General features: G+C 41.3%; 1 protein-coding gene and 1 long non-coding RNA gene across 4 annotated transcripts in view; one reads left to right on the plus strand and one right to left on the minus strand.

Moving 5' to 3' along the window:
• Positions 1-7,740: 7,740 nt before the first annotated feature.
• LOC113913123 lies at positions 7,741-10,846 on the minus strand. The gene is made up of 4 exons (XR_003517099.2): positions 10,752-10,846; positions 9,906-10,137; positions 9,035-9,103; positions 7,741-7,847 (listed from the first exon to the last, which is right to left on the minus strand). It is a non-coding gene; the product is annotated as an uncharacterized LOC113913123 (long non-coding RNA).
• DCC (DCC netrin 1 receptor) overlaps positions 7,837-22,198 on the plus strand; it is a 1,177,272-nt gene continuing 1,162,910 nt past the window's right edge. For all 3 annotated transcript variants that reach the window (XM_035724067.1, XM_035724068.1, XM_035724069.1), the window contains exon 1: positions 7,837-8,126. In XM_035724067.1, the coding sequence (XP_035579960.1) occupies positions 8,036-8,126 (91 nt within the window). In that variant the 5' untranslated portion in view covers positions 7,837-8,035. The remainder of the gene's footprint in view (positions 8,127-22,198) is intronic.

Genomic DNA, 22,198 nt, shown 5'->3' on the forward strand with positions numbered 1-22,198 from the left:
GTTAAAGTGCTTATATTTTCATGTTAGTTTAAAAAAAAAACTCACTGGGCAAAATTAGTTCCTCCCTCATTCCCCTCATTGGTTTGGTTTGATGACAATGATGATTCCATAAATTTTTCAATTCTCTTTCCTCTCATCGCAGCTTAGGAATGTGATTTCTCCCCTGTTGTCTTATCTGTTACTTTTCCTAGCCGATACAGAGGTCAGCCTTTTTTTCTAGGCTTTTCAAGTTTCTCTTGCTTCCTTTACCTCCTCACCTCAAAAAAAAAAAAAAAAAAAAAAAATTGTCTCCTTTTTCTTTTTCTCTATGAACTCTCAGTGCTGTGGGGAGAGAGAGCCCTCATTATATTAGAAAAAAGTAATCACAAGTTTTCTCATGGATGAAGGCCAGCAGTTTAGCCTTCTGCAATACTTCACATGGTAGACCTAGAAACAGGAAATTATTCAATTAAACCTCAGTGGTTCACCACTGTAGCAACAAATAGGCTATTTCTGCAGCAGTTTTACCAGCCTCAGAAGGAGAACTCCCTCAGTACCGGGGAATAGAGTTGTACCAAAGTACCAATTTTCAAGAGTATTCAACTGCAAAAATGACACTTTTCTACTTGCAAAAGAACTTGCTTTTGCTATTTTTTGAGATAGAGGGAAAGTTCTTTTCCCATTTTGGAAATCAATAAGGCTTTTACCTCTCCTCCCTTGCCCCCTTGCCATGGGTTATTACAGGGAAAAAAAAAAAAAAAAAAAAAAAAAACTACCCATGTTCCTGAAGATAATTTGTAGAAGACAGTTATTGAGATGGAACCAGCCCTGCTCTCCCTTTGGGCAGACATCTGGAGGCTAAGGACTATTGGCTGAAAAGATGTGAAGAGACCCATTCTAGTTCCTAATGCTCAGGCATCCAAGCCATTTTAAGAACTTGGCAGTAGAGCATTTTGGGCCAGCATCTCCCAGATCCCAGGGTAATTTTCCTCACCATTTCTTACAGCACACCATTACCAGAATTTATTCAGGGTTCTACTCTTCTTGAGTTCTTTAGTTAGGATTTTACAAAAATATATGAGATCATGACTGCAAAGGTACAGCCCACACTTAAGGAAGGCATTGCTCTCTACAGAGAAGACACAGTGCCTCTCGGAGGAGCTGGTTTTATGGCAGCCTTACTTGCTTGTTTATGGCTGGGGGGCAGCACAGAGAGACTCACCGGGCGTCCATGGAGTACGATCTGCTCAAGTTTGAGCTCTTGCATGTGTTAACTGTGTGATGTTGGCTGGCAGTTTTAACTCTCTTAGTTTCAGGCTTCTCATTTGTGAATGGAAAGAACAGTATTTCACAAGGTTCTTATGAGGATTAAACAAGATAATACATTTAAAGTGCCTGGCATAAAGCCTGGCACAATATGGGCATATAAATGGTGGTTGCACACTCCTCTTCCATTCCACATGAAACCCAGTCTATTCTCAGAATGATAACGAGGCACACATTATCATCCATTCTTGTTCCGTGGACATGATCATAAAACGCCATTTTTTTCTATTCAGCCTTACTTCCTCATAGAGTCTGTTTGGACTTTAACCACTTATAATGGGCATCCAAATCATTAAATATATATTAAATATATGATTTATTATCAATCATATTAACCTAAAATTAATATGTAATATTAATACAATATAAAATAGGTGTATTTACTGGGATTTTTGAATTCTAAACTCAATGGAAGGCATCCACATTTACAGGATGATAAAGGAAGAAGAAATAATTTAAAAAAATAAAGAGGGAGGGCATATAATTTTGGATTAAAGCTCTCTCTAAGCAGGGAAACTGTTGGGTGCACAGCAGAGTGGTATTTACCACCCTAGTTTTGATATACCGCTGTGTCTAGTGTGGTGTTAACATGACACTGGGTTTTTCAGTGGAGGCATCATACAGTTTTCTTCTAACAAGCTTAACATCAGTTAAAATGCTCATTTCCCTCCCCACATACATTCTGTTGAAGTCAAATTCCTTCTTTCCAATGCTTTATTTACAGAATTTATTTATTTACAGAATATTCTTACTCATTTTAATTTTTTAGATTAATTTCACTGTTCCCCTGCTGAAATCTTTTTGAATCTCTTAAAGCTCATCCACAAATATATTATTCCTTCTAGTTTTATATCACCATCTAATTTGTTAAGCATGTTGACATCTCTCTCCCAGGCATCGGTTAAAACACAAATGCTCTGGGGGCAAAGGGAAGCAGGACCTTATGGTAAGTCACAGGAGAACAATCACCTCATTATGAGTTACTTTGGTTTTATCCAATTTTAACTTACGTATTTACAACGGTCATCATGAATACACTGTAAAATGCCTCACTGAAATCCAGATATGATTTGTCTGTAATATTTTCCAGCTGTTTCAATCTGTAGTAATTTATTCTAAGTGAACCCATGCTGGCTTCCAGTAATCTTACATTCTTTCCTAAGTATTTATAAATCATGTATTTCATCATTAGTTTTCATCTCCTGCCTAAGAGTGATTTCAACCTCACTTGCCCGGAGTTAGAAATAACTATAGCCTTTCCATTTTTCATGTAAATCAAGGAAACACACCTATTTTTTGCAGGCGTAAATGCATCTCCTAGTCTTTAAAGATTAAAAAAAAAAAAAAAAACCTGATTCAGCTATCGCTTTTGCAGGTGCTTTTTACACCTTAGGAAAATTTGAGGCCAGAAATGTTGGGTGTTTTTAGAGCACCAGCCCTCTGGGATTCCCTGACTATTGGGATTTTCCCCGACTGTGCTCCTCCTCAGGTTGCCCTCTCTTCTCAGGCTGATTTACTTTCAGCCTCCTGAACTTGGCATTATGCAGTCATATTCACATATTCACAAGATTCTGGGGATTAAGATGCGGCCATCTTTAGGGCCATTATTCTACCTCCCACAGTCTTCCCTTTAGCCCCAAAAGATTCACATTCATCCCCATGCAGACTACATTAATCCCTACCCAGGACCCCCCCAATTTTTAATTCAGTATGTCATCAACTCAGAGTCCAAAATCTCATCTAAATATCACCAACTCATAAGTCTCAAATATAATAAACCATATCTGGGTCAGAGTTTTGAGTATGATCCATGATATAGGGGAAAGCTCTCTTTGTACCTGCAAAACTAGCAAGCAAGTTCTCTGATTTCCAAAATGTAGTAGTGCCATGGGCATAGGAAATCACCTGTAGACATTCCTGTTTAAAAGGGAGAAAGTGGAAGAAGAAAGGAGTTACTAGTCCCAGCAATTCTGAAATCCAGCTAGGCAAGTAACATTAGTTTTCAAGGCCTGGGAATAATTATCTATGGTTGTTGGCGCCATCCTCCAGGCCCATGGCTCTGCCCTTTAGGTTCTTATCTCTGCCCTTGGGATTATCCTTCCCTTTTTTTCATGAAGGGTAAGCTATCTTTGCAGCTGAGCATCCTTGTTGGCCTGTTTTCTAGGATTGTATAGGGTTTTCCGAGTCAAAGAGCCTTTTTCATTTTGTCTTCTCTCTGTCCCTTTCAATCCAACCTGGCAGTTTCCCCTTTTACAATGTTCTCAGAAACCTTGTTGGTCTCCCATATGTCTTGAGGATTTACTCCATTGGATAAAACGTCCCTTTGCAGATCTTTTCTGGATAATCTCTTTTCAACTCCTGCCTTCTGCTGAAATAGCTGACAGGATCCGCAAGTCATGTGCCTAGTCTCCTCAAAGAGCCCTCCATGTCTGAATACTCTGACCTTTTGACCTTTCTGAGGCATGAGCAAAATGTTGTCCAGTCACACCCTTAGCTTTCTCTCCAGAGCATACTCTCTTGACCAGCAATCTCTTAATTTCACTGTCTCTTCAATCTGGATCGACTGAGAATTTCCCAAGTCTACAAGTCCCTTTTCTTTTTGCTTAATGGTTCTCCCCTCAATCTCTCTCTTACCATAAGCAGCACAGAGAAATCAGATCCCATCTTTAGGACTTTTGAATTCTCTTCAGTTAATATCCAAATTCATCACCTAACTGTAGGACACAACTGTGCCAAGTTTTCTGCCACTATAAATCAAGGGTGCTCATTCCTCTACTTTCCAATACCATATTCCTCATTGCCTTCTGAGCCCTCACCAACAGCCCCTTTAGGGTCCATATTTCTACCCACAAACCCTTCGAGGCAATCGAGGGTTTTTTCCTATCATGCTCCTTAAAATTCTTCCAGCCTCTGCCCATTGCTCAATTCCAGTGCCACTTGCACATTTTTAAGATTTTTTTTTTTTTAACAGCAGTATCTCACTTCATGGTAACAAAAACTATGTAAGCTTCCCATTACTCCAAAATGAACTATAGCAAGTTTAGTGGCTTAAAACAATACAAATATATTGCCTTACAGTTATGGAGGTCAATCTAGGGATTAGGATATGGGCATCTTTGGAGGGAAGGGAAGGGAAATTATTCTGCCTACCACAGGTCTCTCATAGGGGTCTGATGGAAGCTCTAGTATTTCTCCTTAATTAGCACCTCCTGTAAAGTTCATACGCTTCCACAATCCAGAGGGAAAGAGGTTTCCTCTGGCAGTACCCTTATGAGAGGCAGAAAGCGTCTCATTTCTAGAAGCCCCAGAAAATATCTCCTTTGATCTGATTAGCTGATAGACTCAGCTCTGACTTTGTCAACATGATCAGAAAAATAGGTTACTCTGTATGACTAAAAGGACTCAAGGTCTACTTCATGGACTCTGCAGTTGAGACTTGGGAGGAGGAGTACCCTCAGCACAAGGTAGACCTGTTACCAAAATAAGGAAGAATGGATTCTGAGGGGAAAAAATGTCAACTAAAATACATCCCTTCATCCCATGACTGTAAACTAGTGAAGAACAATGACCATATCATCTTTATAGTTGTACATTCCATATAGGTATTACATAGCTCAAAGTCTAATATAATAATTAGCATTCTTAAATAACTGACAAAATGGTAAATTATTACATTATCATGTTCACATGATTTGATTTGCAATATAGTGAGATTCATAGCCAAACATGTATCATTTGATATGTTAGTGTTTTTGCAAATAAATTTCTAAAACATGTTACAGAGAGTACCTTTTAAATTTAGATTATTATATTAGGAGAAGGATAGAAATTGACTAAGATAATTTTCTGAATTAAGGTAGGACAAGAAATATAGTTCCATAATGAGAATCTTAAAAGGAATTACAGATCTTGAATTTGACTCATCCTCCTGGGCTAATCTCAGAAAATCAATGTTCGTAATGTTCTGCTCCCCAAACACGCACATACACACATAATTTAGGGTCCTTGTGGTTTGAAGAAATGTAAATATTGATTAATTTGCCTTCAGAACTGAAAAGTGTGTCTGGGTTTCTATATGTTTTATTACCAGATTAAACCCCAGAAGGGGACCCAAAGCACCAAATGTCATAAAGGCCATGTGAAGAGGATTAATTATACTAACCTATTTCCTATGGCTTCCATTTCTTTCCTCTTCCTGTCTCATCTTCTGGGTCTCCTTTCTTCCTGATAAGGAAGCTAGGTGGGAAGTGGGTCTGGCACCCCTGAGAGGAGCAACGAGGAGGTGTTGTGTCTCTCAAGTATAAATCACCATGCTATGAATCAGAGAATATTGAAGTGTTTACAAGAGGAGACTCTGAAATCAAGCTGGAATCATCTTTTTAAGGAGAAGGAGGGCATACTGAGAAAGCAGGTACAAGCAATTGTCAGAGGCTAGTTGTGGAACCAAATGAGTATCTAAGAGGAAGAGAAGCTGATGATCTTTTTAGAAGCTCATTGGTTCGTGGACGGATGACTTGGACTACTCAGGGTACCAGAGTCAAGGACTGTAGCTAAGAGCAACTTAATCACTGGTCATACTGTATTAGACTGAGCAGTGTCCATTTAAAGGAATTTGAACAGCAGTAACCACTTTTGTTGCCTACCCTCCTACTCCTTTGTGTATATCCTTTTACTGATGAGAAAGAGGACTGGATGACTCTCTCAGGAAGAGATTGCAGCTCTTTCCTCATACCATATTTTCTAATCCAGTGGTTCTTTCTATTGTTTTGGCAGGGGACATGCTTGGATTAATTTTGTGCATCGAATGAAAGCTAAAGATTCCCTCCCCAGGGGGAAAAAAAAAGAATATGTGCACAGAAGTCTATCATTTTTTTTTTAAATAAAATTTCGGGACATTCATGAGCTCCCTGAATTTTGTTAGCATGGGCCTTGCAGGAAGATACATGGACCCAGTAAAGGATCCTTGCTCTAAACCCTGAGCCTGCACCTCCAAAGACCTCATCCACTGATAAGGGAAGCATTGAGTGTTTTGAGAAATTTGGGGGTCACATAGAGTTCCAGCGAGTGGTGGAGAGAATCTGCTGCTGAACAGCTCCTTAGAAGAACTTTTACTGGAGTGGTATTTCTATCATCATCCTTCCTGGCCAGATTCATTTATTTGTAAGTTCACTTATTCAACAAAAACATATTAGCGTGTGTAGCATACACATCCTATGCTAGATCCAAGGGGAGCCAAAAATGAATGACATATGACCTCTCCTCTCAAAGGAGCTTGAGGTCCTGCAATGGAGATGATATATGCAAAGAAAGTCAGCTTAAAACGATTTCCTGAGAGGGCTTTACTGTTCACTCTCTCTAACAGAACAACTCCTCATTAGATGGACCATCATATTTATCATGATTTTTAAAATTATCCATTTATGCCTCTCTTCCAACTGATCACAAACCCCTGAGGATAGAGACTGAGTCTTATTAATCCTCATATCTATATCTCATGGGATCTAATGGGGGCACCTGGAACATGGTAATGCTTTAAAAATTGTTGAGTAGAGCACTGAAATGTGTTTAGAGAAGAGAACACAGACTAAATAAGATGTCTTACAAAAAGAGGACCCTAGCTGTTTTGTCAGAAAATAGTGGTCTGGTATTTGTCCTGTGTGTTTCTGGACCTCAGTTTCCCATCTGTCCTGGTAAGGGAGTTGGAGTAGGTGATTCTTTCCAGATAAAAAATTCTATTTTAAATAATGCTGAAAGGAGAGAAGGAGGTAAATGCCCTGGCCACCTGACCCAGTTTAAACACCTGCCTTGGTTTTACCATCAAATAACAATAATTTCCCAAAGGTTGAATGTCCAAAGGGATAGCTGAAAAACCCCAGACACTCCGAACATTCGCTGGTTCCATTGACAAAAGTGACTTCCCACGCTTTGCCCACAGAGGGCATCCCTGCTCATTGATATGTAGACCGGTCGAAGGCAGCTGCTGAAAGCCTCCTCCGACCGCTCTTTTCTCCCTTCGCCGTCATCTCTCTGCCCCCACCCCCTTCCCGTGGAATCTTTGCCTGATCCAGTTCGTTTCCCTCCGGTCTCCACATTTTCCCTTCCAGCCCTACACTTCTTTGGATCAATGGATAGTACGGCTCCAACTCCCAGCTCACACGCCGCTGGCGGACACCCCAGTAACAAGTGAGAGCGCTCCACCCCGCAGACCCCTGCCTCTCCTCCCTCGGTCCCTTTGGCTCTTGGAGAAAAAACGAACAGCATTCCCAGCTCTCATGCGGATTTTGCTTTTTCAACTTTACCCAGCCGTGGACAGGGAACCAGCCTCAACCTTTTAATGCACACATCCACCACAGGATTGCTTTCTGTCTCCTCTTGGTCCCTTCTGGATATTCTCTTTATTGATGACTCGCAAGCCCCGCGGAGAGCCGTTTTCCCCCTTCTCACTCCCTCTGTCTCCTTGAGTTAGTTTTCTGAGGTTTTACTGGAGCTCAGCATCTCTTGGACCAAATGGAACTTTTTGCTGTCTCCTCTGGCTGCTGATTCTGTCAGGGGACGAGGAAAGAGGCAGAAGAGGCGCAGGGGAGGTGGAGAAAGAGGTGGAGGAGGAGGAGGAGGAGGAAGCCGAAGGGGCTCGGCGCGTGTGTGTGCATGTGTGCATGCGTGTGTGAGTGCATGTGTGTGAGTGCCGCCGCTGCCCAGGACCTCCGGCCCCGAAGGTGTTGGCTGAAATATGGAGAATAGTCTTGGATGTGTTCGGGTACCCAAGCTGGCTTTTGTACTCTTCGGAGCTACCCTGCTCAGCGCACATCTTCAAGTCACCGGTAAGAGGTTCTTTCCTTTATTCTCCTCGCACCCACCCCCATACTTACTCCCTTTCCCTTCTAATTTCATTTGGGGAGTATTAGCATTGGGGTAGAGAAAGAGCAAGATGATCTGCGCTAGCTCTGCTCCCCATTTCCTCACCGATGATAAAAGACTGGAAGACTTCCCCCCCCCCCCCGCCCCGCGGGAGCGGAGGATATTGGCAATTGGGGAGAGGGGTGCCTCTTTGCTCTTTTAAATCTTGTGCTTCTTGCATCTTTCGTTTTGCAAATACTTGAGTTGGTTTGGAGAGCTGACTGACTGGGGCAGGGAGGAGGCAGGTGATGGGGCTGTCGTTGAAAGGAATTGGGTTGGATCCTTAAAGCCTTGGAAACCTACCAAGGGAAGGGGGATTGGGGCAACAGGATCAAGTAGGGGAGGTCATCCGTCAGGGTGCTTTGGGGAAGTCTGTGCAGAATGTAGGTGGTGGGGCTGAGTCGTTTGTATGTGCTTATGCGAGTCTCAGGTTTGGATTTTTAGCCCTGGTGATTGAGAACCGAGAAAGGGACAGCTAATGTGTTTGGGTACTTTGGGGGAGAGGACGGTGCTGCCGAGAAAAGCACAGAGTTGCCAGGGGGAAAGAGGTGTGTTTTATTTTATTGTATTTTATATAGTTAGCAAGCTAAGTCTCCGTATATCTCCAGGATACTTCCAAACTCCAAATAATTGATATTCCGGGGAACCAGCCCCCTGGCCCTGACATTTGGCAAGCGCAGTTTCTAATTAAAAATGTCAAAACTGGGATTGGATTGGGTTATAGCAGGAGAAAGGGATCTGAGGGATGCTCAGGGCTGCTGCAGTCTCCTAATAACGGAGCTGGGGGCTTTCACGGGCAAAAGAAGAAAAGAAAAAGAGCAAAATGACTTACTATAACATCCATTCATTTTGCCGGGCCTCAGCGCAAGTGTAGATAGGTACTGGAATACAGGGGGCGGACCTGGCAGGGAAGGAGAGGAGAGCAGCCGACTGAGCATTCAAATCCCTTTGGAAACTACCTTTTCCCTTTTCTTTATCCGAAAGGAGAGGAGCCTCCGGCAGGGGCCGAGCGTTGGTTAAGAGCCCTCAACCCACGCCTTGGAAATTAACAGGGAATGGAATGTAAATCACTGCAAAGCGCCCTGCCCCCCGGGAGCCTGCAGCTCCTGCTTTCTTGTTCCCGCTAAGTGCTGCATGGCCCAGGGTTGCGAACCCAGTCGAGAATGCGCCTCTCTGGGTAGCTAGGGATTCAGTCAAGCACGGGGCCAGCGGAAGGCTCCCCAAATCCTGGCGCCTTCTTCGGAATCTGCGCATACACACCAACGGGACTCCTCACCTTCCTTTGGACTGAGAGAGCGAGCCGAGCGAGAGTGAGGGGGGTGTGTGTGTGTGTGTGTGCGTGTGTGTGTGTGTGTGTGTCCGTCTGTCCGTTGGCCAGACAGAGCGAGCAAGCGAGAGGGGTGAGTGAGTGTGTGTGTGTGTGTGTGTGTGTGTGTGTGTGTCCGTCCGTCCATTGGCCAGACAGAGGGAGCAAGCGAGAGGGGTGAGTGAGTGAGTGTGTGTGTGTGTGTGTGTGTGTGTGTATGTGTGTGTGTGTACGTACGCGCGCGCGCCCACAGCCGCATCTGCGCGACAGGCAGCCCGCGCTCCCTCTCTTCCTCCCTCTCGGCCGGTCCCCTCCTCCCCGGTTCCCTTCTCTCTCTCTCTCTCTCTCCCTCTCCTCCCCTCCACCCCCCGGAGCTTTGTCCTCGGCAATTACTCACTCTGAAGGTGGGTGGGGGGTGCCATCCTTGTTGTAATGAATAGGTATCTTTTTAAAATTCCCTCCTCGCTAGACGCTAGAGGCTGCTGCGGGGAGCACCCTTCTTCACAGAAGACAAGAGTTGCGCTCTTTCAGGCGGTCTGGGACACCCCCACGGAAGGGAGAGGGGAAGTTTAGAGGGGGTATCCTTCGCTGGGTAGAAAGTCCACCAGGCTGGGCCTGAAGTGCCTTGGCTGAAAATATTGCATTAGACAAAGGTGTGCAAAAAATGGACAATGACGTTTTGTCAATTACACTGAAATATTGTAAAGCTGTTACCCAAGTGACTTTGGCCAACGGGGTGGGGGTGGGGGATAAAGGAATAGAGATTTATATATGTTTTACTTATATCTAAATTAATTAAATATTCCCTTCCCGTTTATTTTTCTTGTTTAGAGATTTGGGGCCATACAGTATTACTGCTTTATTTTAATTTCATCCTCACTTCAACAGACAAGTCTATGCTTGAAGAGCCATACAAAAATATACATATACAAAGGGATATGCCTATGGATAGGCTTGCGGGTCTAAATCTTTTAGCTTTTCTATATTTCTGAATCTACTGCTGTTAATTGCAAATGAATTGTGATGCATTTTGCACAGGCCCTGAGAAAGTAGATGGTGCAGTTTTGAGATATTGCTAATTCACATCAGTCTGGTCTTCGCTCATTAATCTGTTTCTTTTCTTTCTCTTAGCAATTTCTCCTCTTCAGGAACATAGGAGAGAATTAATGCTGAAGAAATAATGGTTCACTCTGTGAAAGGACCAGTAGGAGGTGCCCTTAATAAGGCCAAATGCCTAGTTTACCGGTAGTGAAATTCCCATTCAGCAGGATGTTTCAAAGACTTTGTTGATTGGTAACAAAGGATTATGGAGACGAGCACAATAGCACTGGATATTTTCCCACTTCCTAGATAAAGTCTGAAGCTGCTGTAGATTTTTATGAAACCATTGTGACATAACAAAGGGCATCTTGGAACAGTGTTGGCGTAAGATGAGGACTAGGTGCTGGAGAAGGGTGGTGGCTTTTCAGTTGGCTTTTGTAGATACCATCTCCTTATATATTTGACTTGAGCCACAAGCAAAAGTACTAAGTAGAGTCTCGGGACCTCCGATGAGATGAAAATTTTAGATGGTGGATGTTAATGAAGGCAATAGCAGATACACCTGTTTATTAATTAATTATATGTATGTTTGGGTTACATTCTATTGACAAAAATCTGTGAGAGTTTATGTAGTTTGGACATGGTGAAATAAGGTTTTGCTGCCTCCAGTACCCACCCCTTCTAGTCCCTCAACCATAGCAGATCAGATGTCCCCTTCTGGGTTTTTCCGTTGAGTGGAGCTTGGAGGTACCTGAGCGTGCCTGGGCAGCCTGGGTGTCCAGTCCTCTGTGAGTGTGGCAGTATGAATCGCCAGCAACCTGTCACAGCATCCATATCCCACAAAGCAGCAGTTACCTTCTGAGTTATGAAGCATGTGAAACAGCCACCACATGTGTTATATGTGAATATATTAGGCTTAGTGCATTTGCTTTAATGCTCTTAAAAGCTGGGCTGGCTTGAGCTGCTGATAGGCATTTTTTCTGGGGAGAGATTTATAACTTCTCAGTGTGTATGACTTACATTTATTGTCTGGCAAGTTAACCTCTCAGCAAACTTCCTTATTGTTTTCATTGAAGAGGAAGAACTGTAATCTTACCTAAATTCCTGAATGAAGCCCTGCTGAAAGTTTCTTCTGGAGTACAGGGTGTTTGCAAGCTGTAGAATGGTTTTCTCAGAAATGGGAAACTTGACAAGCGATTTGGGGAAGTAACTTGTGGGTAGAAAGGGGATATTTTCATTTGTTCCTGGAGAGAGAAGGGATGGCACCACATCTTCCAGAGGAATCCCAGCACTCTATCCCCAAAAGCAATCTTTTCTGAGGGGAAATGTTTTTTTTCCTCACTGGCCTGAATCTCTTCTTTCTTACACCCAATCATCTAAGATTCTTCAAATGCATGCAATTTACTCCTGGAATGTTTTTTGCTGCACACAGTGAGGTCATCTAGTACCATCTCCCTCCTTTAGAAACCAGCCCTGATTTAAATCTTGACTTCTCAACCAAACCACTTTTTAATCTTTAGGTGATGCCACATATTTACAGGCAGTGCTAAAGTTTCTGCACAGAAGCTCTCTTTCCGTGGAAGACTGGGCCCTAAGATTATATTTTGAAGCAAATATGCTTTGGAGAAGTTTTGCCACCCTAAACTTCGTATGTAAAACTTCGTCGTCCAGCTTCTACCGGACAGGATAACTCTATTGGAAAAGAGTGCCGTTGTTTCTGGCTTTCTCTTAAATGAAAACACAATCATACGCACACAAAGAAAAGGGGATTTCCACCTCCATATGCCACCTTTCCAAATGTGTGACATTGGGCTGAATTAAAATAGTGCCACTTACATAAGGACACTTCTGGAAACCATTGTGATTTCACTAGTGAGTGAACTCTTCTTGCCTGACTATAGATCTTTCCACTTTCTGTGGGTATGGCCCTATATCACTCTCAGGAACTTGCATCAAGTTAGGAATGCATTGTTCTGTTTTGGTGTTTCTTACACAGCTACCAGCTCAAATGATACATCTTTAGTGGCTTAATCTACCTCAGCTGATAATCTCTTAGATGGGCTGTATACATAAATTCAGGAAATCTTAGTTTGCCTATGTAAGGAGAATAATGGCATAAGCCCACTGAGGATTACTTGATTAATTAACCGAAGATTAAAAGTCACTTGGTTCTGGAAACCCTGTTATCCCTAAAGTGGAGTGATAAATACTGTGTGCATTGACAATTCATAAAATGTGAGTGTGGAGTCTTCTTTTTGATTCGCCCTGTTTTGTTTCGTTTTTTTCCATTTTGATGCTCCCGAAGAGGATGGAAGAGTTTCATGAATTGTCACAACAGTTATACCTTAATGAGTCACAGCCTGGGATCTCACTAACTCTTGACTGAAACACACTGAATGAAGTATCCCTGTACTGCCCAGCAAATTGCTCTGTAGCCTACGAGTGGGTGGCTTACTTCTCTCTGGCCTGTCTCTAAGAATCATAGCTCTCCTCTTTAAACTGTATGGCCTCAATACTGCCTCTCCTGATACAACTCAGGAAAGGCTTTGTCACCATGAATCCAGGCCCCCGGGGTCCATAGGCACTGTGTTTAAAATGCTGTATTATACTTTGCAAGGTCATGGGGATTTGCCTTAAAAATGAATTTTTAAAATTTTCATGAGTATTTCTTTTAGTGGAGAGTTAAGTTGTGCTCTGAAGACAGCTAAGTAGTGCTCTTAACACAGGAGACTCTGGCTAGTGGCCTCTCGGCCAGAATTGCTGAAGTTCTAGAGCTCATCAACATTAAGATAGAGGAGTGCCTGCTAGAGGATAGTAGGTTATGCCAACCCGGGCGTGCTGTTTTTTCAGGAAGCTGTTACTGGGTTGGAATAATATAAATTTAATTTTCTTCAAAGTGACTACTTATCAGCGGTCGAAGCATCTCTTAGTAGTAGTATAAGATCTGTAGCATGGCAATGATCCGTCTTTTTCCTCAAAACAAGACCTCAAGAGAAGCGAATGTTAAACCTGTCTATAAGACAGGATGAACAATCCAGAGATTATTTTCCCTATAGACCAACTAAAAAAATATGCAAGATAAAATTACATGTTACATATGCCAAGTGGGTAATAGCAAAACATAAAATGCAAATTTTGGTACACCTTTATAATTGCAGCACTCAGGTAAATTACAGCACAATTTAGAACCACACTTTTACATCCTCCCACAGTGGAGTTACTGATTCCTTATCTTATATCTCTCTGGTTCAGCACTGTACTGATATGCCGAAATACAGGTTGGCTGATTGATGATCAAAATTACTATGGTGCTCTACAGTTCTTTGACAAATTTTAGCCTGAGGTTAACAAAGCAGGCCCCTTTTGCTCAGCTGTTTAGCAAATATGTTTTCCTTGATGGTTTAGAAATGCCTGAACTCTGTCTGGTGGTAGGGTTTAGAAATATGTAGTAATGTGTATAGTTGAGTATTCCTTCAATAGTATTCATCACTGTTGATGGTAATTTGCCAATGGTAATGCCAGTACATGTTGTTTTTTATAAATAGCTCCAAACAACCATATTATTCACAGCTTTCATTTCTTGGGGGGGTGAGTTCAACCAGAAAACACACAAATCATCCCATATTTATTGATCATATTTTTAAAGTCTATTACTATGACATGTCTTGGGTGGGAAAGTTTCTCTTCTCTGCTAAATTCCCTAAGCCCAGTTCCTATAACTCATGTCTTATTTTCATGATGTACTTTAGCTTAATTTCACACATCCAAATTCTGTGACTTCTTGCTTGCTCAGTCATCTCACAGTTTCCAGGGAAGAAGCTTCTTTTTTTTTTTTTTTTAAGATTTTATTCATTTATTCATGAGAGACAGAGGCGGGGGGAGAGAGAGAGAGAAACAGAGGGAGAAGCAGGCTCCCAAGGAGCAGGGAGCCCAATGCGGGACTCGATCCCAGGACCCTGGGATCATGACCTGAGCCGAAGGCAGACACTTAACCATCTGAGCCACCCAGGCACCCCAAGAAGCTTCTTTATATCCCTTGTGATTATTATGATGGGACTTAACAGGGGTATGTGTTACAATTTGGGGATTTTTGCCCTTGTCCTTTGCTCATCCTTTAAAGATTGGTTCTTGCTAGAAGGCTACTCTTGAGGGTATCTAGGACAAAAATGTTCCACTGAATCTTTATGATGCGGTCTAATGAAAATACCAACTCATTAGTGCATTTTGACCTAACAGGGCTAATAATGCCAACATTATTCTAGTGTCAAAAATATTCTTAAATATGTTTTTACATTTTTATAAGAGAGCAAAGGAGTTAAACAGTTAGTATAAATGTTATTTACTCATGTCAGTTTTCTCAGTAACAGGAATTTCTGGTTCATTGGCAACATTTTTAGATTTACTTGTTTTTCCACAGTCTTTAAAAAACGTTTACTTACTTAGCGGTCTTTTAAGAATGTAGGATATAATATAATCTTTCTTTAATAGATCCAAAGCATCACTGTGACTCAGTTATTATATTGTCTGATATTATAGCAGTGATTTCTGAAGATATTACATCATGCAGGGCTGTTTATTTTCCATCAAGTGGCCATGGGTTGCTGCTTTTGTTGTCTTCATACTTTTTTCCTGATTTATAAAATGCATTTTATCTATTTGATTGGGTCCAGCTGGAACTTCTTCCTGTTCTAAGACTTTTTCAGAGTAGTCCTTTTCTTTTCTACTTTGGATTTTCTAAGAAATAATGGACTGAGTTTTTTTGCAGTTCTGTCTAAAATAAAAGAGATTCTAAATCAGGACCTGAGTCCTTCACTAGAGGAAAAAACAGCTAATTGGTTTAATCTAATGGGTTTGTAAACATTTCTAAAATTCGATACTACTTTGGATGCCATTTTTCTTTGTGCAACATGTTTTTCCTTATTAAATGGTGGTGTGGACTACATAACTTTTAGTTATGTTGCTAGTTTCAACATTATATGATTTTTTATGAACTACACTGTATATACAGTGCTTGCTATAATTAATAATATATTGATGATCAGGATAACAATAATTATAATGAAACAACCCATGTACCCACCAGCAATTTTCTTAATTTTATGTTAATTAGTTTCTTGCCTTCTTTATATTTTGCTGCATATGCATGCATCTTTAGCATATTATTTTGCTTTACTTGTACTTAACCATTATGAAATAAATGTATGCATTCTTCTCTGATTTGCATTTTTACTAAACATTAAATATTTGAGATTCATATGAGAATTGAGGATGCATATTTCTGTATTTCAGTCTCTTTCTTTGCCTTATAATATTCCATGATATTAATTAATCGGACTTTAGTCTACCATTGATGGACTTTTGAGAAGTATTTTGTTTTTGCCAGCAATGGTGGTATGAGCATTCTTATACATGTGCCCCAAAACAAATTTGCCGTCATGTCTAGGGTGCATATATAGGAGTGGAATTGCTAAGTCATAGAAAGGACATCTTTACTTTTTGGAGGCAGTGACAAGTTTCATCTACTGAAACTCCCACCAGGAGCATAGGAAAGTCCCCTTTGCCCCATGGGGTGTAAATTAGTGTATCACTGTGGTTTTAATTTGCATTTCCCTGATTGTTAATAAGGTGAACATTTTTTCCCCATACATTTAGTGGTCATTTACGATTTGAGCCAGATAATTCTAGTATTCTGTTTCTCCAACTGAACAACCATTTGCTTTGGTGGCATCAATATTATCAGTAGTTATTCTGCTTTTCCTACTTAGCAACCTTTTGCTTTTAGGCATAGATGTTATCAGTAGTCTGACTTTTAGGAGGTTGTTGCCTGATATTGTATCATGCTTATTTTAGTACAGATTTTCCTTAAACACCTTCCAAATGGAAAACAGATCCTTAGCCACTGTAAGATTATTGGTTATCTAGAGCAACTCTTGCCTTGTCAATATCTTGCCTTATCCTGTTGATTATGTCTTTGTAGCATATCGCTTACAAGGAAGCAGGATGCTGGGGTACCAGGCTTAATTTGATGCATAATTCCCTGAATATGATGAAACCCAAAGACAACTGAATCACATAATTAAAAGGGGAGTTAGGAAGCCTGAGTTAAAAACCCTAGTCTGACCCTTTGAACTTGGATTTTACCTTTGAATTTTACCAGCATGGTAAAATACCTGGACCCACGATCACTGTTAAATAGATGACTGTGGGTTTCAAACATTACTCATGCTTGCACACCTCCCAGTTTTTGTTTGGGTTCATAATTGTTTCACCTATTCCCATGGGACGGACTAATGAAGGGCCCTTGATGAAATGAAGCAGTAGATCTGCTAGCAGTGGCTTTGCTGGTGTGTTACCTCTGTGTTGCCTCATTAGAGATGTAAACCAAGGCTGAGACATCTGAGCAAACCCTCTGGACCTAGAGTTCTCAATCCATTGTTGCCACATCTTTTCTCAGCCTCATGGGATCCCAGAAGAATATAAATTAGAAAATCTGCAAAGCCTTCCCTTTCATGTCTAATGTCTGGGCGAGGCTGTTCCCTGCAGGACAATTTCTAGTTATTTTTTCTGTCTGGTTTGAAACATCTCCAGGGATGGTCTGTTCACTGTTTCCCTTGGGAAACTCTTCAGCAGCATATCAGTTCTTACTGTTAAAAATTTATTTTATACTTTGTCCTAGGTAGTCCTGTTCTAAATGTGTTTCCCATTGCTCCTGTCACCCAGCTCCCTGGCTCCTATTTTCCCTTTCCAGTGACACTCTGCCTCTTCTATGCAGAAGCATGTTAGGTAATTCTAGCCTCAAATCATTCTCGTTTTCCCTCCTTAGTCTTTACTTGATGAGACTATAAATACTTAGTTTATTTAGTCTCTCTTCATACCCCTCCAGAAGCTTAGTTATGTTTATTTTTCTCACCTGAACTCCCTCTAGTTTGTTTATATCTTTCTGGTCATCAAGGGCCCCCAATTTAATGGCTCTTCTAAGTAGGCTCTCCTGAGTCATATATTAGAAACTACAGATTTTAGCATAGTCTTTAACTTATTGTATAGTCATTCATGGGTACACATTTGTCTCTCTTCAAATCTGAGTTCTCATCTTTTAGATAGGCCTATCAGTGCCTAATGAAATCATTGAGGTATCATAAGGATCAAGTAAGTTCAAGAGGTTGATTCAAGATAATAGTTACTGAGCATTTACTATGGGTTTCAGAGAATTAAATGAAAGTCTTAAATGTGTTTCTGCCCTCGAAGTGTTTATCATCAAATGAAGGTGACAGGCACAGACATGGCTAAGTAGAATACGGGGCAGAATGAAGTACTCATTAAAAAAAGGAGCACAAACAAAGTGGAGGCAGACTGAAAAATACCAACTACAATGTTTATGCATTATAATTAATATTAATATATTAATATTAGCCAGATGGGCTGACAGAGCCAATTCATTCATCCTTGTATTTTTAGATTGGTTGACCAAAACAAAACAAAAATAAAAGCAGGGAGGGTCAAAAGCTGTCAATCACACTTATACCAAGCTATAAGTATGCTAAGAATGAAGATATCGGAGGTATTCCTGGTAGATCAGACAGCCTGTTGCTATAAATATTATCTCTAGACCTCCATGACCCATTCTTTCCTTATTTATTGAGTATGTGCCAGGCACTGCTAAAGCCTCATGGAGTTTTGAGCCTAGTGAATGGAAATGTTAATCAAATAAATACGTTAATCCATAATTTCAAATGAGACAAAGCTTTGAAAAAAAAAAAAAAGTATTGTAGGAGAGTGACTCAGACTGTATGTTAAAGAAGCCTTCCCTGAGAAAGTTGTGATTGACACCTGAAAAATGAGTTAACTTAGTTAAAGAGGCGATGTTTGAGAGGGGAGGGAAGAGAATGCTAGGTAAGAAAATAAGTGCAAAGACCCTGTGGTGGGAGGAAGCATAGTGAACTCAAGGAAGATCAGTGTATCCAGGGCCAGGAGAACTAAGCATTATCATGGCTCAGCTGAGGCTGGAGAATACTTTTAGATCCTCTTTCTCATATATTCAATATATTGGTTGAATGGATTGAAATGAGTTCACAACAAAGACCTTCTTCTAATCTCAGCATGATTATTTAAAAATTTAAGCAAATTACATAGGCAATCTTTGCCCTCATTTTCGTATTAACTATCAGGTGTGAATTTATGAACCTATCCTGTGTATCTAAAAATACCTTATGGGGTTGTGTGGACATACCCAATGTGATAAAGGAAAGGAACTTCTGAAAAGTATAAAAGACTAGCAAATGCAAATGATTATTAATAAGCATGTATAACAGGCTACTTCCACTTGGAAAGGTATCACTGAGTAGAGGGAAACAGAACTTCACCTTTTCCATGCAAGTAGGATTGTCATGGTGATGTTTCTTTTCACTATGTCTGCCTTTTGATCACTCTTAGTGAATTAAAAAGAAAAGCTGAACCTAAGTTTTTTTTCTCCCAGATTATTTTCTCAGTATGCTCCTTTCATATGCATTTTCTCTCCATTACTATTTCTTAAAAACATGGATGAGTGTTTTCTTAGCTTTAAGTTATAGCTCATTTAGAAGTCACTGAGCTTACAACATTTGCCCCACCGCTGCAGGTTAAAAAAAGGAGTCACTGAATCATCCTGTGTGTGGTGTTTGGTCATGATGAGAGGTGGTGCAGCCGAGGGAGGAAAGCATGCTAGCTATTGGGCTTGACCTTGACTTCCCCATCTGTGAAATGGAGATAAAACCAGTCTCTTTTCCAACTCACTTCAACAGTTAGATAAAAAAAATAACTAGTCTCTTCGCCACAGTAAGTATTCCATAAATGCTATTTTTACTATCTTAATATGGGCTAGGTTTATGCTGGGATAGTCTTTATAAATAGAAAATTTCACAGGCTTGGGCAGGCCACCCTAGAACCTTCCTCAATTTTATTGTTGTAGTGGAAGATTTTAAAGACTTAGAAATAAAATAAGATAGTCAGACTCCAATAGCAGTTTTGAAATCCAGCCCATGCTTAGTTTAGGGGCCAGGGTTTCACAGGCCATGGTCCTTGCCTTTGCTGCAGTTAGAGGCTAACAGCTTCTGCTGACTTAGACCTGACACAGTGCAGTACTGCCCAAACCTGGCACCATATAACACACCTCGTGTGGATTCCTCATCCAAATTAACCTCCTCCATTACCTCTCTCTGATTAACCACATTCATTTCCTACAGACCCATTGATTCTAGCATCCCCTTAGCATGAGTACTTGGAAGCTAGCACTTGCCTGGTTAATGTATAGCGCTAGGTATAATTTGTCCCAAAGGTCTTCTCTCTGGAGGAGGGGCTCTCAACCTGGCTGTGTATCAATGCCCGGCCCTACCTCTTACCAATTAATTTAGACTCTCTGAGATGAGGCCTAACATAGAAGTAGTTATTAAATCTCCCCAGGTGATTCCAAAGTGCAGCCAACTTTGAGAACCAGCGTCCTTGGGCCTTGCTCTTCAAAGTGCGGTCCAGGGACTGGCAGCATTTGCAACTCCTGGAAGCTTTTCAGAAATGTAGAAACTTAGGCCACACCCAGACTTAACTGAATTAGAATCTGTGGTGACTGAGAAACACTGTCCTAGGGCACTAGGAAAGTACCCTTGCTCTGTTTTCTTTGTAAATATTTCATGAATGGGGAAAACGCTTCAGGCATACCAGGTAGTTTTAGTTAGTTTGAAGCCTCTTTGTAAGGGCTTCGACTTCTGGAGCTGGTCTTGCGATGGCAAATGATGCCAACATCAGTCCTCTGGCTTGTGGTTTCGTGGCTAATATATTTCTTGAAGGCCATGACATACTTCATTTTCCTTGAGATAAAAAGCCCTTGAAAATGTTCTTTAGGTGTTCCATCTGCCTTTCCCCTTCTTTTCTCATTGATGCTCAAGATAAGAAGGCACATTTTAAAAAGGGTCTGCTGGTTTTCCTTCCATATTTGTCCCCCTCCCCACTGCCCCCTTTCCTCCTTAAAAATACTTAGGCCCAGGGGAAAAGGCAGGCACTTGAAAGGGACATGGGAGCCCTGGGTCCTTCTTTACCCTCCTTCCTCCGCGTCTCAAGTCTGAGGCTAAAAACATATACGTGCTCAAAGTGAGACCGTGAGGGGCAACCCCTTGCTGAACCTCGCCCTGGGATAAGGAACTGTCTTCAGGCCATGAAACGGCCCAAGTGCTCATCTGCCTGGGCTCCTGTGGCAGGGGAAAGAGGGCAGAACTGAGGTTTTTGAGAGTAGAGTGGAGCTGTACAGGCAGAAAGCGCAGTGCGGGGTTTTGAAGTTCTTGCTCTACAGTGTTGGCAGACAGAAGAGCTTTAACTGGCGTGCTCCACGTCAGACAGTCCAGAAGAGAACGTGGGGGCTCAGCTGTGCAGATTAGATCAATCTGAATGAAAATCGCTAGTGTTCCTTCCAGTAAGAGAAGTTTCTGCTTAGCTCATGAACTGTAGGCCCTTTTCTGGTCCCGGTAGAGAATGAGTAGGGCTTTGTGAAAGGTTATGTAAGGCTGTTGGTTCTCCCCCTCCAACACCCAGAGTAAAATTCTATTCATAGAGGGGTGACACAGCCTCTCAGGGGAAAAAAGAAATGCATTTCCTACCCTATATCTTAGAAGAGATAATTTAATCAGGCTTTAGGAAAGAAATTAAGGAAGAGAGGGAGAACAAAATCATAGGCAGCAAGAGTGGGACATAGGGAAAGAAATAGGACTGTGAGAGAGCGTCGCCGCCCTGGTTCTGGTTGCTGCAGCATTTATAGGGTGCCACATATTCCCGTTCTTCTGGGACTGAGCGGTTTCCCAGGAAACAGGACTCTCAGTGGTAACAAGAAGACTGGCCCAGGTGAACTGGAATGGTTGGTCACCCTGAATGTGGTACCTGGGGTTGGGATGGGACTGGGGGACATTTGGAAGGGCATTCAATAGCGCAGTGGTGTCGTAGACAGCATGCTGTTGGCCAGAAGGAGGAAGGATTAGGGGGTGGAGCAAGGCATGGTAAAGGGAGCTGTTCCAACAGTCCAGAGAGGATGGGTGCCCATTGGAGGTTTAGAAACAACTTGTACCCTTGGCCATCATCCTGGGCTCATCCAGGCCTTACCGTGTAACCCTATGCTAAAGTCAAACTTGACATCTAAAACTGAAGGTGTGTTTTTGTTTGTTTTATTTTCTTTTGGCTAACTACCTGGCCAAAAGAAAAAAAAAACACAAAACAAAACAAAATACAAAATAAAACACCCACAAGAAAACAAAAAACAAACAAAAAGCCTGTCAAACAGCTTATTTTCATTATCAGGATATCTTTTGGATATAGTAGGATGATGTATTTATTAGCAAAATCATGTCTAAAACCTTTGTGTTTCATATTGCTGGGTGCATATTAATCATTCAATAAATACCTATTAATGAATTGATTTCCCTGTAATGATTATTCTCAAGTTTGCATGGAATCTGAAGTTATTCTTGTGCTTGAGCCATGCAACGTTTGGCTAAGGATATGTTAAATTTTAGAGTACTCTGCTTTTAACTAGAGAAATTTATTCTTCTTTTCCCTCTCTCCTTCTTTTTGCTTGATTTTTTTCTTGACATGACACTATTACTAATTTTATTAACATTATGGAGTTCTTGTGAAAAA

This window comes from Zalophus californianus, chromosome 14 (assembly GCF_009762305.2).
Source record: "Zalophus californianus isolate mZalCal1 chromosome 14, mZalCal1.pri.v2, whole genome shotgun sequence".
Classification (NCBI taxonomy): domain Eukaryota; kingdom Metazoa; phylum Chordata; class Mammalia; order Carnivora; family Otariidae; genus Zalophus; species Zalophus californianus.